The sequence below is a fragment of a genome, unplaced genomic scaffold (genome assembly GCF_019419815.1).
Source record: "Pyrus x bretschneideri cultivar Hongxiangsu unplaced genomic scaffold, Pyrus_bretschneideri_v1 Contig1, whole genome shotgun sequence".
Classification (NCBI taxonomy): domain Eukaryota; kingdom Viridiplantae; phylum Streptophyta; class Magnoliopsida; order Rosales; family Rosaceae; genus Pyrus; species Pyrus x bretschneideri.
The window spans coordinates 1,790,458-1,807,355 of NW_025999390.1; the positions used below are offsets into that span (position 1 = coordinate 1,790,458).

Below are 16,898 nucleotides of genomic sequence, written 5' to 3' on the forward strand. Positions count from 1 at the left end.
ATTTAAAATTTAATGTAATAACATCAAATAAGTTATCTATTAAATATAACAACAAAAATATAACATGAATTTGAATTAAGTACACATTAAGGGGCTAAAATTAATATTCAATTTTACACCAGGTTTTTATTAAATTTTAATTTTCTTGAAGGATTAAAGTTCAAAAACCCCTTTTTTATTTGGTTAATATTTTGCAAGGATAATCTATAAAAGTGCAACTTGAAAAATAAACGGTTAGGATCGTTTATATTTTATATATAGTGGGCCTCACAACTTATTACGATCAATTACAACTTATTATCGAAGTTACTGTAACTGTATATCATCTAAGCATTTGCATTGCATAAGTATAACTTAATATGTTTTCAACTAAGCAAAACTAATTGTTTATGTCAACAAAACAGTATATTTACCCAAAATAAAAGGTCAACCATTTATGCATATAGATTTAGCCTTCTACCATTTTGCGATGGACTTTGTTTTCTTCGACCTAAAAAAGGGAAAGTGTCCAAGTGCTTAGTGTAGTTGCAGTTTAATTTTTAATAGGTTGCTTATTTAAGCAAATCCGAATGTTGTCATGGTCAATGTCAACAATGATGGTCCTTAATTAGGTGAAACAAACCAGACGACATCTTAAACTAATTCAAAACAAATAAATAACTTTTTCAGACCACTTTCATTATTATTATTTATTTACAAAAAGGAAATCAATTAGTGGTTTTGTTATGATAGTTCATATTTTTTGAGGTCGAGAAAACTTTTCAGCCTCTTCCTAACCACTATCGTGTGATTTATCAGTGCTAAGAATCGAACTAAGGACTTATCGTAGTTTAAACCACCTTCATTATTTAAAACTTATACAATTAGTACAAATACCACAACAATCTTTGCTCCTTTTGGAAGTCTGGTTTCTCGATGGGTCTGTCTTTGGGCTTTGTTGATTTTTTTTATTCCGTCCAAGGGATGTAGAATGGCCCACGTACTAGGAATTTCTATCTATACATAGGTGGAAATACATACACGAATAAGTAAATTCAAAATTTCTATTATATACAAGTTATTCAGTTTCTCTATACTAACTGGTGAATGAGATCCAATGATATTTGAACAGCTAGATTGCGACTGTTAGAATTCATACATGCAAACTTTAGCCGTTTTCGATGCATCCCATATGTAGGTCAAAGTTTTGCAAGTTACAATGATTTACTAAGTTTTAAACAAATATAAACTTTCACTAGCTTATGATCAGAACTGTGAATGTTGTTCATTGTCCATTGCTCCATAGGAATGCGAAGGCACTTTGATTTCATCAGTCTTGCGTCTTGAACAAAATCCGGTCTGTACACAATGGAAGTCTCATCAGAGTTTTCATTAAACTCTCGAAAAATAATTAAAATTTGAGGAAATAATTCCCATGCCAGCCAAAAATTTAGTTATCGGAATTACTTTACTACGAAAATTAAAAGTTCTTCAAAAAAGGGGACAACAACATTACATGTTAAAAAAGAGTAATGTTGGAAAGATTAAATTTGTTGATAAAATTTGTAAACTAAATAACATAGAAATTGATGATTAGATTATTATTTAAGAGTTGATAAACATGTTCGTTTCTTATTGTTGAGACATCATTTAGTTTGAAGATCCTATGGATCCTCACATTATGACTATTTATCGTACATCATGTAGTTAGTTTTCGTTAGATACTATTTGTATTTAATTTTAAATAAAAAAATTTAAAATGATTTAAAACTGTATGATGTACAATAAACGGTTAAGATGTTTAGATGCTTGTTATTCCCTTGTCAAGTACAATTTCAGACATCCAATTCAAAATGATTTAAGGCTGATGTACGATAAATGCTTTCCTCCGTCGGGCTCTGGAAGCATGCGTCTGCGCGGCGAGTGCATTTATTCCGCACTACTTTCTTTCGAATTTTGTACGTGATAATTTCTTCTTCTTTTTTTAATCGGAACGATTGCATTCCTTACCTGATTCAAATTTCTGAAATTCTTGGTCTTTGTCTGGTTGATGTGCAGTCCTCGCAGTTATCGCGGAAAAGGAGCTATCCCGGCTCAATTTCTCCATATTTCTGGACCAAAATTGAAGTGAAATGGTGAACCTTTTGATTTAATTCCGTGTAATTTTAATAATTTCATTCAATTTTGTCTATTTTGTGTGTTAAGTATGCTTTTCTTGTGATTCTGTATTGTTCTCATGGTAGCCTGATGGGAATTAGGGTTTGTTTTTTAATTTACTTTTTCGAAGAATTAGTTTCATTTCTGTGGAAGTTTTACTTGACATACGATATTCTAAATTACTCTAGTTTACGGGGAGGGTGATTCGAACTTGTATGCATTGGAACGGGCGTACTGTTCTAGCCGACTGACCTAACCCTAATCTGCTGCACTTTTTATTAAGTTGTGGATAAGAAGCTGAATATTGTTTTGTATTTCCTTTAGTTTTAATCTACCATTTTTTTTTTTGAAGTTCTAACAATCGTTTGTCTCCCTCCGCAAACTCAAACACAGAAAGTTGCAGATTTGCAGTCTAAATGATCTAGAAACTGGTCATTGTATGAATCTAATGATTTTTTTAATTACTTGAATTTTGCAGAAGCAAAGACAAACCCCCAAGTCCCTTTCCAAAATTATGGAGATGGATTTGGATAGAATTAGCAACCTACCGTGTCATGTTATAGATCAAATTTTGTCACATTTGCCGATTAGGGAGGCGGTGCGAACAAGTATTTTGTCGACCAAGTGGAGGTACAGATATGCTAGGCTTCCACAGCTTGTGTTTGATAACCACTGTGTGTCGCCTCAAAACCAATCAACCTTGGTCAACATTGTTGATCATGTGCTTTTACTTCACATTGGCCCCGTACACAAGTTCAAGCTGTCAAAGAGGGACTTTCTGGCCACTGCTGATATTGATCGCTGGATTCTTCATCTGTCAAGAAGCTCAATCAAAGAGTTCATACTTGAAATTTGGAAGGGGCTGCGCTACAAGATGCCCTCATGCTTGTTTTCTTGCCAGGATATGATTCATTTAGAGTTGTTCAATTGTTTGCTTAAACCTCCATCGACGTTCAAAGGCTTCAGGAGTTTGAAGAGCCTTGACCTTCAGCATGTTACCCTGGCCCAAGACGTCTTTGAAAATATGATTCGTCGCTGTCCTCAGCTTGAGAAGTTGACTCTGATGAACTTTGACGGTTTCTCCCATCTCAACATTGATGCGCCAAATCTCCAATTCTTCGACGTTGGAGGTAAATTTGAGGATGTTAATTTCAAGAATACCTCAAATCTTGCTGTAGTGTCCATTGGTTTGTATGACCATGTTGGCAACTCCTTTAGACGGCTTCCTAGCAGTTCAAGCAATCTGCTCAAGTTTTTTGCTCACCTTCCTGGTATCCAGAGACTTGAAATTCAGAGTTACTTTTTAAAGGTAATTGGTTGTGTGGTTTCACTCTCTTAGTGATCATTTAACATGACCATGGGAATTTGAGTATATTGGTCGGGTGTTATCTTATGCATCTTTTCCTTTCCAGTATTTGGCTATTGGTGCCTTGCCAGGAAGGCTGCCTAAACCATGTCTTGCTCTGAACTATCTTTCTCTACGGATAAGCTTCAACGATTTGGATGAGGTCTTGACTGCTGTATGCATTTTGAAAAGCTCTCCCGCACTACAAGAAGTAGAAATTTTGGTGAGATTTATTCCATTGATGCATGCAAGAATGAAAGTAGGCTTTGTCATAGTTCAAGAATATGTTATCGTAGACATTTTCCTTTATGCAGGTCCGCCCAGAGGACATTGCTGCTGTGGGAACAGTTGACCTCCAGTTAGATGTAAACTGGAAATGCCCAGTCACCCGACTACGACTTGTGAAAATCAACGGCATCTCAGGTACCAAACCGGAACTGGAATTCATCAGATTTCTACTTTTGAGTTCACCTGTGCTCGAGAGGATGACTGTGAAACCTGCATCCGTCAACTGTGCTTGGGAGATGGTTAAAGCTTTGCTTCTGTTTAGGCGTGCCTCGGTGCAGGCAGAGATTGTCTACGAGGACCCATGATTCATCGATCAGTTTCGACAGATAAGAGGATTTGCTTGCAGGAATGAATGTAGGTTTTGTAGAGATGTTTATGATGTACGTATGTTTGTCTGAACAAAATGTCTCATGTCTGTAAACTCTGAGATGTGGATTCACTTGGCATTAACATTGCATAATGTATAGAGAGTTAGGGGATGGCAATCATGGCGTGGGCTTGTTGGTTGTGTCAGCTCCTTTTTATATCCGGGACATCTGAAGCAGTCACTCTGGCATTAAACACCCCCACCGGCACCCAAAAAGGAGCAAAATCTCTCATTGGCAACTCTGAACGGCTCAATTTTTCAAGATTGACATTAAAACTCACAATTTCTTTGGCATATTCACTGCTGAAAAGTAAAGAGTTCCTCCTGCCTCAGCTAGCGAAACTAATGCTTCTATCAACCTAGTTGACCGAATGGTGAAGCCCACGCGACTGGCGCAAAAAAAAAAAAATAATAATAATAATAACGTGGATGATGTCACATGTCATGTTGACATTACCTTGGCGTCTGAAAGCCTCAAGTAAGGCCTCAGGCCATTCTTGCCTGACTGCTTGGCTTGTGGGAGAAGGGCCCACCCACTAGGTGGGGCAATTGGCATGGGCTAGAGTAGATTTTGGAGGATTAGGGGATTCAATTGTCCAATATATTGACAATTTGTAAGAATGGAGTTGCTTTAAAAATGAATACCTGAAGTTGAAAATGATGACAATAATAGGTGATATGAAATTTTTGTGAATTATAAGACGATAGAGGTCATAAATATATAAAAAGCCAGTTACATTATATTATATTATTTATATATATACATATATAGAATATATACATACATACATACATACATACATACATATATATATATATGAGCATGCGATAGTTAAATAGCATGTGATTTGTATGCGTTGGCATGGATTTCATGAGAAAGGTAACTAAGGGCTGGTTTGGTATTGCTGTACTTTGAAAAAAAGCTGCTTCTGTTGTGCTGTGAAAAAAAGCGGCTGTGAAAAAAAGCCAGCAGAGTGTTTGGTAAACTTTTTTGTGAAAGTGCTTTTGGAAAAAAAAGCAGTATGATAGTGTTTGGTAAACTTTTATGTAAAACAGTTGTGACTGTGTAAAATGACCAAAAAGGGTATAATACTAGATGTGCCATTAATTTAATTTTCTTAACCAATAAAGGTGAATTACTAAATATACTTTATTTGTAAAACAAACATATTTATAAACTTTATCTTAAATATTAATTAGTATGACAAACTACTTCAATTGAAATATTTTAGACTGAATAGTTAGAATTCATTAGTACAATATTGTTAATGTACTTAAAAGTAATCTAATTAGATGCATTCATCAAACTTGCCGCTATTCTATTTCTTAATAACGAGCTCCACTCGCAAATACAAATAACGAGCTCAACTCGCAAATACAAATCATCCAAAATTACAGGGGAATAAAGAGAAACTGAAACAAGTGTGGCTTCCATCTGCACTGCTTTGGCTGTAGAGGCACAAGGACGATCCCTCTCTCTCCCTATCTACAGATAAATATATCTTATAACCGCTGTTCAATGCTTGGTAAACTTCCTGAGGACTTCAAAGTAATCGGGGAATGTTTTTCTGGTACAACCGGGATCCTTGATAGTAACTGGAACGTCTCCACAGGCAGCAAGAGAGAAAGCCATGGCCATTCGGTGGTCATCATACGTGTCTATTGCTGTCACGTTTAATTTTTCTGGCGGTGTGATTATGCAGTAATCTGGTCCCTCTTCAACAGTTGCTCCCAGCTGAAATTTAGGTCCGAAAAATGTTAGAGAAGTAATAAGCATATGAAGGTGTGGGACTATCAAGTGTGAGGGCAGCCAACTAAAACGAACCTTTCTTAGTTCAGTGCAAAGGAGCTGCCATAAGCAAAGCAGTCAAGTACTGACTACTAATTGATCCAGAGAGCTTCACCTGAAAACAACAGATAAAGTGTGGATTGAATTGATTAAGTGCATCAAAACTGCAGGCATTACAGAACAACCATAAATATACAAGACAATGCAAACCACACCTTCCCCCTGGAAGGCCTCCCTTTCCAATCACACGGACAGGAGGGCAGTTTGTTCCAAGAAAACAATCAGCATCCACACCAAGCTGCTTAAGACCATCAACTAATTTCCTTCTTTAGCTCATTGATCACAAATACAGCAACTTAACAAATCCAAATTCTTTCAAAATTTCATCTTTTCTTTCATCACTCTAATGCACATCACAGCAACTATCCTTTTGCATTTAAAACCTTGAAAATCGAAATACCCAGCATTCTAAATCACCAAATTTGACTAAAAATTGAAACAATATCCTAAAAGAATTGAATCCAGACATCACCAACCCATAAAAGTAAGAGATTTTCAATAATCAACAGAGTCAAAAACAAAAGAAACATTAAATTAACAAATAAATGAATAATTAATCAGTTATGTAAGAAATCAGAAGTGTAAAACACACCTTGAGGGGTGGGTGGGGGGAGGAGAAGAAGAAGAAGGAAGAGGAGAACAGGGAAATGAAGAAGAGAACACAAGCGAGAAAAGGGCAAAATCAAAAAAATGGAAAAACCAAAATAAGGGTATGAAATTTTACGAGAAACAAAATCTGGGATAAGAAGAATTGCAACGCAGCAAAAGAAAAGAGCAGCTAAACCCTAACCTAAAAATTTAATTAATTAATTATAGCAAAAATTGAAAGCAAGTCGAGTAGTTGGTACCTGGAAGGCGACGGTGGTGTGGCGTTGAGAGTGACGGAGAGAAACGAAAAGGAGGAGGAGGAAGAGGTGCAGCGGCGGGAGGGAAAAGGGGTGTAGAGTGCAGCGGCGGGAGTTTTTTGCAACAGAGAAGGAGAGAGTGCAGAGTGTAGGATTGGGAGAAGGAGAAAGGAGAAAGGAGGGGGCAGTTTTGGTAAATTGAAAAAATTCATTAATTAGGTACTGTAGCTCCGCGTTTTGGAAAAATAAGCGGCTTCTGGAAGCTGCAAAATGCAGCTTCCACTTTTTGGCTTTTTTTCGTGTGAAACTTTGAAATAAAGCTGTTTTGGGATGTTTACCAAACACCAAAATCCTTATCAACTTTTTTTCATGGCAGCTTTTTAAAAAATCATCTCAACCCCAAACTGGGGCTAAGGGCTGGTTTGGTATTGCTGTGCTTTGAAAAAAAGCTGCTTCTGCTGTGCTGTGAGAATAAGCAGCTGTGAAATAAAGCAGCAGAGTGTTTGGTAAACTTTTTTGTAAAAGTGCTTTTGAAAAAAAAAAACAGTATTATAGTGTTTGGTAAACTTTTATGTAAAACAGATGTGAAAAAAAGCCAGTTTTTCAAAGCTGGGTTTTGCAGCTTCTTGTTTTTGGCTTTTTTTCACCCAAAACTGTGAAAAAAAGCTGAAGCTGAATGTTTACCAAACACAAAAACAGCTTCCAGCTTTTTTTGATACCAGCTTTTTTCAGAATCACCTCAGTACCAAACCAGACCTAAGTCATTGGAGAAACCGTAGCGCATTGGAGACGCTGTGTGGGCAAGCATACGGTGCGGGGCAGATCAGGATGTTGGGGGTGTACATGCAGAGATCATGGATCATTCTGGTGGTGTCCGCTTTTGTATTGGTCCCCATCTATGTGTGGTCCCCACCTATTCTCGAGCTTATTGGAGAGACCACTGAGAGCTCTGAGGCCGCTGGTTGGTGATATTTCCTTTTTTGGCTGCGTTTTAGTTTTTATCTTTTCATAATGATATTTAAATATTGACAAATAAAAATGTCATTGGATCACATCATATGAAAGCATATGACCCCAAAAAAATTACATGAATAACAAATATATTCCCTTGATCAATAACTAAATAAATAAATAGAATTCCAAAGAAAAATGGTCTATGATCGAATGATACGTTATTTTCTCTATTATGCTCGTAGCTTAATATCCTAACAAATAAAATGTTAAACTTAAACTCATGTGTCACGAGTTTGCAACTCTCTCTTTCTTAAATTATTGTAATAATTTTGAATTTTTTCGCGTCAAATAACAACAAACTTACAAAAAATTAAAAAAAAACTTTAACTTTTATGTGTATGCAAAATTAATTTGTGATACCGGCAGTGTAGCACGTACTCTACTAGCTGGTCCCCAAGTCTCAAGGCCGAACTAACTTTTTGCCCAAAAATGAAAGTTTCTCTTTTCTCTTCTCCCGTTTTAAATAAGGGTGATGATAAAAATAGATCGCATTCGTAGATTATATTTTGTTTATCATATAATATGACATTTAATAGTTAGATTTATTTTTTAAATTATTAAAAATGAAATCAAATGATTAATTGTTACATTATATGGTTTACAAAATATGATCTAAAATGATGGTCTCCTTAGCATTTTCCTTAAAATTAATAATCACATTTTTAGCAAAAATCTTAGTTAGACGAGTTTGGCAGAGTAATGCGTCCGTCTTCTTATATCCAAATTTGAGTTCACTTTCTATAGGTTATTTTAGTTTAGAACATATCTCGTCTAAATACCATTGTATATGGTTCGAGGAACCTCTCGCTGTCATTTGTGATTTGGTTTTTGAGGAAAGTCTCCTCTAGTTTGTTTTTGGTTAACTTCCCACATTTATTGTTTAGACCATCTCCAACCGAAGGGTCCAGAGAGTCAGAGGGCCGAAAATAACCTCGAAAACCCTTTCTAACCGAGGGCTAGGCCAAAGGGCTTGTGGGCCCCACGGGACAAAAAAGGGCCAAAAGGCCAACCGGCCAACCGGCTGGCCATCTTTAGCCAGCCCGCTGGCTAGCCCATTTTTTTTTTTTGTTATTTTCCATTTGCCCAGCCCACTTTTTTTTTCTTTTTTTTGGATGTTTTTTTTTTAATTTCTAATTTTTTTCCTACACCATTTCTCACACATTTTTCACCATTCCATACTATTTTACCTAATTTTATTTCAATTCTTCACATTCCATACTATAGTCATTTGGCTCTTGGTTGGAGATAGTTTTTTGTGACATGGCTAAAACGAGTCCTATGGTCCTTTGGCCCTCGGTTGGAGATGGTAAGAAATATTGCCCTGCACTGTTCATTAAAATATTACTTGGAGGGCCAGAGGGCAAAACGGGCTCTCTTGCCCTCCTTCGATTGGAAATGGTCCTATGTATGGGTAGGTAGGAGAAAAATCTTACTACTAGGGCTTTTGCGGTGCAGGAAAGTTTGCGGTGTGGATGCTTCCACAGTTGTTCGCCTACGCCCTCAACTTTCCAATTCAGAAATTCTTACAAGCACAAAGCAAAGTTAGTGTGATGGCCTGGATCTCAGCTGCAGTACTCGTAGAACATGCATTTTTCAGTTGGTTGTTGATACTTAAGCTCGAGTGGGGTCTGACTGGGGCAGCGATCACACTCAACGTTTCCTGGTGGTTCATCATTATTGGCCAGTCGCTCTACATCTTCATCACCAAGTCAGATGGTGCTTGGGGTGGATTCTCTTGGCTTGCGTTTGCAAACTTGTGGGGATTTGTTAGGCTCTCTTTATCTTCTGCTGTCATGTTGTGGTGAGTAGTCCGGCTATGGAGCAAGCTTATGTTCGTTAATGAGTAACACACTGTTAATATATATATCATTGGTAACGAGTCGATATTATCTGCATACGTATTGTCTATATTAAAGAATGAACATCCTACACTGAGAATTTTGTCGTACTAAGGTTTTTGTATAATTGCAGCTTGGAATTCTGGTACTTGATGGTGCTGGTGGTTATAACCGGCCGTTTGACGAACCCCTTGATCCCAGTTGATGCCATCTCTATTTGGTGAGTTGCTTTAATCATCTATATATTTTGTACAGAACTATGAATTCACTTTTTGACCTCATATTTCTTTTCATTTGTGCAGCATGAACATAAATGGATGGGATGCAATGATTGCACTAGGGTTCAATGCTGCAATCAGGTAAACTTATTTACTTATGTTCTCATCTGACAAGTCCTTTTGTAACTTGTTGACTTTGTGGTACAATTAAAGATCATGTCATGAATTCGACTGATACGGAATGTGATATCCTAAATTTTCTCTGACTATATGCTATATGTTGCAAAACAAACAGCGTGAGAGTATCAAATGAACTTGGAGCTGGTAATTTCGAGAGGGCCAAATTTGCAGTGATAGTAGTTTCGATAACTTCCATCGCTATAGGAATCGTCTGCATGATCGTAGTTTACACGACGAGAGATTATTTCCCCTACCTTTTCATCAACAGTGAAGCTGTCGCGGAGGAAACTACTAAACTTGCAATATTGCTTGGAATCACGGTCCTCCTAAACAGCCTTCAACCAGTCTTATCTGGTAATTACAATTAACCACATAACTAACCCAGACTTTCGCGTACACACGCACACACACACACATATCTATCTATCTATCAATTAAGTGTCATTTTTCCTGACAATTTGTTTTGTTTAATTTGTTTCTGAAGGTGTTGCTGTTGGCGCTGGATGGCAGTCTCTTGTTGCATACATCAACATTGGGTGTTACTACGTTATCGGATTGCCGGCAGGAATACTTCTTGGATTCACATTTAAATTTGGAGTCGAGGTGATACAATTAGACGACTTACTATTTTGGAGTACGATCAACAATTCCATAAATCTAATCTCTCTCCTAATCTGCGTTTTTCGAACTTGTTTTGTAGGGTATTTGGTCAGGAATGATTGGTGGCATTCTCTTGCAAACCATAATTTTGATAGTAGTCACTTCCATAACTAACTGGAAGAAAGAAGTATTAAGTCCTTCCTCTTGATTAACCTTAAATCGTGTTAACTTGCTTAAGCCGATACTAATTATGTCACCAAATGTGCAGGCTGATGAAGCAGAGAGCCGTGTCGCTAAGTGGGGAGGAGGAGGAAGAGATGCAGATGTGTAAATCGAAGACGAAAACATCAAAATTAATTAAAGGGTGACAGTCACACGGAGCTTTTGCAGAAACCATCGGCAGTGCAGTTATGCATTGGCATTGCGCTAAGCAAAGATTTTGATGCTAAACCCCAGAAGTAACGGATAATAGCGGATAGCTGGTATTGCCAGAACTCAGAAGCAGAGAAAACCAGAGAGGCGTCGATTTTGTTTGTATTTAGAATGGTGTTGGTTATTCAATTCTAATAAAGTTTTCAATAATATCAGCAACAAGCTCGCAAAAATGAGTACATTCTCCACTAATCGATAAATGATGAATTCGCATCCGAGCGCAAAACTGAATTATTTGGAGAAAATCACTCTGTGAAGAACAATTATAAAACATTGATTCAGCCACTAAAGTGACACAACGACGCAACTAAAAGCAAACTTTAAACCACAACCTCTCACACAATAGACTAAAAAACAATGCAAAAAACGCATCCATGTTCAGTTTTTGTAGCTTATTACGACTTAAAAGTGAAACTAAAAACCTTAAGAAAACAAGACTTTCACAGCTACAACGAGAGTTTTAATGGAGTTGCAAAATTTTCATGCTTTGATCACCCGTGAACTATCTTGTCTGCAGCGCAAATAATTTTGATAGTGGGTGTTTACACCATTACCTTTTCAAGATGAATACACTAATAAAGAACAAACACGTAGAATTCAACTTACACACTTCGAGTCAAAGTCATCATCCACGTTACTTAATATATTAAGATGGAGGGTCCCTACCCAGTCACTATCGACTCGCAGTAGCCTTTTTCAAGTCACGATCAAATTTAAATTCCTTAATAAACGAAAGCCTAAGCTTCCAATCGCGGTATGTACTTTGGCATCAACCCCGACAAAGGTCAACATCCCGACCTTGAGAAACCAGACGAGCGATTCGGTTACGGGTTTGTGTTCAGAACTGAAAAACGAGGCAATGCAGTTGGAGAACTGCCGTCCGCGGCTGCTTGGCTGCGCGGAGTTGGAGACACGCGTCCCCCTTCTTTCTTCCCCCTCCCTCTTTCCTCATCATTGCAGCGAAGTCTTTGATAATGATCAACACCCCCCTCATTTTCTTCTCTCCTCATCATTGAAGCCAAGTCTTTGATAAAAATCAGAAGATGATACTCCTCGCCACAAATGATGATCCAGCACCTACATCAATTTCAATGAAATTGTCTTGCTTGAGATATTGCAGAATATAACCTCGAGTAGGTAAGTCGTGCACGCCGATCTGTGTTCAGTTTCAAAATAGTGTTTGTGTTCAATTTTAAAAATAGTATGGTATATGTGTTCAATTTCAGAAATAGTGTAGTACTCGTGTTTAATTTTATAAATAATTAGTATTCAATTTTCAAAAATAATGTTCAACTTTCAGAAATAGTGTTCAGTTTTCAAAAATATTGTAATACCCTTCAGTTTCAGAAATAGTGTGTGTGATACACGTCATTTTTTATTACTTTTTTATTTTATTTTTATTATTAAACTTTTGTTTTTTCTTTGAAATTTAATTCTTTTTCATTACATAAAAGTATATCATGATTTTTTGTTAAAAATAGACTTAGCCCAAACCCATTTCATTAAGTCTTGTATATTTATATACATAAATGGAGTATTGAAGTAATTATGATTTCTAAAAATGAAAATTGAAGTAATTCTGATTTCTAATTTTTTTTTATTTTTTATTTTTTAGTAGTAGTAGTTGGTAACGTATTCAAAATAAGAAAAATTTTGCGTTCCATAATTTTTTATTACTATAATACTTAAAAAAAAAAATCATATCAATTAGGCGTGCTACGCGATACCTTACCCTTTCCTCCTTTCTGTTTTTAAATACATGACTTTCTTATTCTAAATGGGCAAACATAATAAAAGTGGTAAGATAAGCCATAATAGTGAATGACGAGCCCATTGTGATTTCAAAGGTTGTGGCCTCGCAAAGTGATTTGATACTAATTTGATAGCATATGCTACTAATTGGAGAGTATATCATCTATTAATTTAAGAGCTCATGACGTGCTTAATTTGATCTCAACATTAGGTGACAATGAATCATCCACCTACTTAACTCATCAATCATGCAAACAATTACTTTAACGCTATGTTTAATTACAAACTCACGCTATCAGGTTTGACAAGGAGCCAATTCGGTAGAAAATGGAAATAATTAAAAAATTAAAAAATTAGAAAATGTAAATTAGTAAAAATTAGTCATCCATCCCATCGTAAGACATACCTTAAACATCGCCCTTATCCCGTGATTTTATTTCAAGGAAAGACTGATCTCCACCGCGGGAGAGATTATCTAAAACGAGGAACTGTTCCATATATATAAATCCCTTTTCAGTTTCGTTTAAATTTGCCCTATCTCCTCTCTCTCTCTCTCTCTCTCTCCTCTCATCGTTATTGACGGGAGAAGGAGGAAGAGAAGGAAAGGAAAGGAAAAAAACTATCAAATCTTTCAAGGGGTTTTATTTCCCCACGAAGATTTCTTTCTTTTCATTTTCCCGGAAATTTTTCTCTTCCTCCCCTCGTCGATCAGGCCTCGTGAAAATCCTTGATCGTCTGCAATTCCAATTTTGATTTTTGGGTTTGAGAGAGATATAGAAATGGAGGACGATTATTACGTCAGTAGCGAGGACGAGGAGTATTACGACGAGGATGATGATCGCCAGAACATGGAGCTGTTGGAATACGTCGAGAATGACGACTCTCTCCCGTCTGAGGTTCCGAGGAGTAAGGTAGCGATGATTTTTAATTTCGTTGTTAGGTGATCGTAATTTTGTGAATTTCGTTTCCTGGGATTTTATTTGTTTTGCGAATTTCTGAGATTTTCGGAGGAAATTTCCTTTCTTTTTTCTCGAATTCTATCGCTAACCACAAAAGGGGTGTGCTTCCTGTTTGGTTGCTGAGAATGTGGTTTCTTGCGGCTGTGTTTTTGTATTTGTTAGTGAAATTTGGGTTCATATTCTCTCAATTTTTTTGTGTTTAAAATCAAATTAATTTCTTGTTGCCTGCAATTTAGCTTATCTGCCTCATGATTTTTTCGATACTTTGAAACTGTGAAAGTTCTCGTCCTGAATTGAATTACTGATGCCATCTTAATTTGTATTTACAGGTCATTCCGAAAGAATCTCTCTTGGCTGCACAGGTATGGAGTTCTGTAAATTATTTTGGGATAATTTTGTATGATGTTACGGTGGTTATGTATTTGTTAATAGAATTCTATCAAATGTTGGCATTAAAATGTGCAGAAAGACGACGTGCAGAGGGTAATGGATGTGCTATCATCGAAAGAAAACCATGCCCGAACCTTACTCATCCATTATCGGTGGGATGTTGACAATCTGCTTGCGGTGCTTGTAGATAAGGGGAAAGATAGATTGTATGCTGAAGCAGGTGTGACGTTGGTGGAGCACAATAGCAATGTCTCACAACAGTTGCCCTCTGAGGTTATGTGCGGTATTTGCATGGACGAAATTCCAGCTGATCAGGCGACACTCATGGATTGCGGTCACTGCTTTTGCAACGAATGTAAGTACTCTCCTTTGCATCTTCTATATTTTTTCACGCAATGTACGCATTTTGTGATTATAGTTTCCTTTTAATGGAATCCGTTTTGTCTACCATTGTGCTTAGGCTGGACAGAGCATTTTATTGTGAAAATAAATGACGGGCAGAGTAGACGCATTAAATGCATGGCACATAAATGCAATGCTATTTGTGACGAATCCATAATCAGAAATCTAGTCAGTGCAAGAGATCCTAATCTAGCAGAGAAATTTGAGCGTTTTCTTCTCGAATCATATATAGATGATAATAGAATGGTGAAATGGTGCCCAAGTGTTCCCCACTGCGGAAATGCCATACGCATTGAGGAAGATGAACTTTGCGAGGTTGAATGTGCATGCGCGCTTCAATTCTGTTTTAATTGCTTATCTGAAGCACACTCCCCGTGTTCATGTCAAATTTGGAAACTATGGTGTCAGAAGTGCCAAGATGAATCAGAGACGGTTAATTATATTGCAGTCAATACGAAGCCTTGCCCAAAGTGTCACAAGCTGGTTGAAAAGAATGGAGGATGCAATCTAGTTACTTGTGTCTGCGGACAACATTTTTGGTGAGTGTTTATATATATTTTCTGCATTTTGTTTAGTCTTGTGCCCTTACGTTTATGGTATTGTGGGGCTGGTTTGGGGAACATTTCGTACATTTAGATGGTCCAGCAGTGTTCAAAACTCTACCTGGGTAGGATCCTTTTCTTAGGATTTGCTATGCTAAAGGTGAAGTTTATGTTGATGTGTGACTTTTCGTAGACTGGCTGCTTATAGACTAGGCTTTGGACATAAAATTATTGGTTTAAAGCATTCACTAATGTACGTGTCATCTTCGATGACATTGCGATAAGCAGTATTGTAAGACAGAGTGTGGCTTAAAATCTTCATTGAATCAAAATGGAGCTTCTGTAATTCTGTCACTCTTCTTTTTGATGAATCATTACTGCCATTTCTTTTGAATGGAGTGCATTTGATAATATTGCTTTAAAGTTTGTTTCTATACGTGTTTTGACAGTTGGCTCTGTGGTGGCGCAACTGGTTACGAGCATAATGCAGAGTCCATCGCGGGTCACAGTTGTGGGCGATTCAAAGAAGACGAGGAGATGACTCTTGAGCAAGCCAAGAGCGATCTTGTTCGTTACACTCACTACTACAACCGTTATCAAGCTCATATCGATTCTCTTAAGCTTGAATCAAAGCTGAAACAAAGCATACAAGGAAAAATATCGCATTTGGTAGAAAGAGAATTTACACGTACAGATTTTAGCTGGGCAACCAATGTACTCAACAGACTCTTCAGATCAAGGCAGATTATTTCATATTCCTATCCGTTTGCATATTACATGTTTAGCGAAGATCTATGCAAAAATGAAATGACGGCAGAAGAAAGGACCATAAAACAAAACTTATTTGAGGACCAGCAGCAGCAGCTTGAGTCAAATATGGAGAAGCTTTCTAAGTTTATAGAGGAGCCTTTTGATGAGTATTCGCCGGATGAAATTAGGGAGTTGAAAATCAGGATCTTAAATCTTTCTACGCTTGTTGATAAGCTCTGCGCAAAATTGTAAGTTTCTTTTAAGACTTGAGTTCTCCCATTTGGTCTTCAAAAATCTTGTTGGAGATGGTGTTGCAAACCTTTATCTTAATGTAGAATTGACGCGTATGGATTATATACAGGTACGATTGCATTGAGAATGATTTGTTGGGTTCCCTCAAGTGGACAAGGCACAGTGTTGCTTCTTACAAGTCGAACGGTGTGGAGAAAGCTTCAGAACTTACCGGTTCCTAGGGACACCACGTACTCTAACTTCGAACGGTATGGATATTTGTGGTAGCTGACTAGAAGAGAACTTGGTGAAAAATAACAACAGAACCTTGTCAACCTTTGTCTATCTTTGAGAGTTCGGGTGAAGTGCGATGCTGATGTGTCCGGTGACGAACTACTGGAGACTCCCTCATGTGAGCAGGCCTGCAAATGTGAGTTTCGCCATGGTGCTCTGCTCGTGGTATACATCTTAAATTAGGGTGCTCTGTTCTTGTTACCAACTGCATTTTTCCAACAGTCACATTTAACCTTATGAGTTTAGATTTAAAACATTACTATTTAGAAACCTATTTTTTTATCAGATTTTTTAACCTTTTTTTTATCCAATTTGTCGGGTTGATAACTGGTCGTGTTCAAATTTACTTATTTATATTTTCTTGTGTTTAAGTGTTGAGGCGTGTCTAAATGTATGATTTGAAGTCCTGCAACGTGTCGTGTAAAACATCAAATTTGATTGGATTTGGATCCTCTCTTGAGCTAAC

General features: G+C 37.1%; 3 protein-coding genes and 1 long non-coding RNA gene across 5 annotated transcripts; 3 read left to right on the top strand and 1 right to left on the bottom strand.

Moving 5' to 3' along the window:
- Nucleotides 1-1,789: 1,789 nt before the first annotated feature.
- Nucleotides 1,790-4,254, top strand: LOC103954212 (F-box/FBD/LRR-repeat protein At1g13570). Its single transcript, XM_009366019.2, has 5 exons — nucleotides 1,790-1,937; nucleotides 2,038-2,114; nucleotides 2,615-3,445; nucleotides 3,549-3,704; nucleotides 3,796-4,254. Exons 2-5 carry the CDS (start codon nucleotides 2,112-2,114, stop codon nucleotides 4,072-4,074), a joined length of 1,269 nt encoding a protein of 422 aa, XP_009364294.1. The 5' UTR covers nucleotides 1,790-1,937; nucleotides 2,038-2,111; the 3' UTR covers nucleotides 4,075-4,254.
- Nucleotides 4,255-5,632: 1,378 nt separating this feature from the next.
- Nucleotides 5,633-6,958, bottom strand: LOC103954205. 2 transcript variants are annotated; one of them, XR_668160.2, is made up of 3 exons: nucleotides 6,834-6,958; nucleotides 5,962-6,040; nucleotides 5,633-5,871 (listed from the first exon to the last, which is right to left on the bottom strand). It is a non-coding gene; the product is annotated as an uncharacterized LOC103954205 (long non-coding RNA). The 2 variants fall into 2 exon arrangements; XR_007258903.1 differs by lacking the exon at nucleotides 6,834-6,958 and adding an exon at nucleotides 6,141-6,159.
- Nucleotides 6,959-7,160: 202 nt separating this feature from the next.
- LOC103955704 (protein DETOXIFICATION 33-like) lies at nucleotides 7,161-11,011 on the top strand. The gene is made up of 9 exons (XM_048590315.1): nucleotides 7,161-7,202; nucleotides 7,563-7,791; nucleotides 9,300-9,645; nucleotides 9,816-9,902; nucleotides 9,985-10,041; nucleotides 10,196-10,434; nucleotides 10,565-10,683; nucleotides 10,781-10,867; nucleotides 10,949-11,011. The coding sequence occupies exons 1-9, from the start codon at nucleotides 7,161-7,163 to the stop codon at nucleotides 11,009-11,011; spliced, it is 1,269 nt and encodes a 422-aa protein (XP_048446272.1).
- A 2,340-nt stretch (nucleotides 11,012-13,351) lies between these two features.
- LOC103954190 (probable E3 ubiquitin-protein ligase ARI2) lies at nucleotides 13,352-16,803 on the top strand. Its single transcript, XM_009365996.3, has 6 exons — nucleotides 13,352-13,775; nucleotides 14,153-14,185; nucleotides 14,289-14,568; nucleotides 14,674-15,154; nucleotides 15,607-16,155; nucleotides 16,269-16,803. The coding sequence occupies exons 1-6, from the start codon at nucleotides 13,644-13,646 to the stop codon at nucleotides 16,378-16,380; spliced, it is 1,587 nt and encodes a 528-aa protein (XP_009364271.2). The 5' UTR covers nucleotides 13,352-13,643; the 3' UTR covers nucleotides 16,381-16,803.
- Nucleotides 16,804-16,898: the final 95 nt, after the last annotated feature.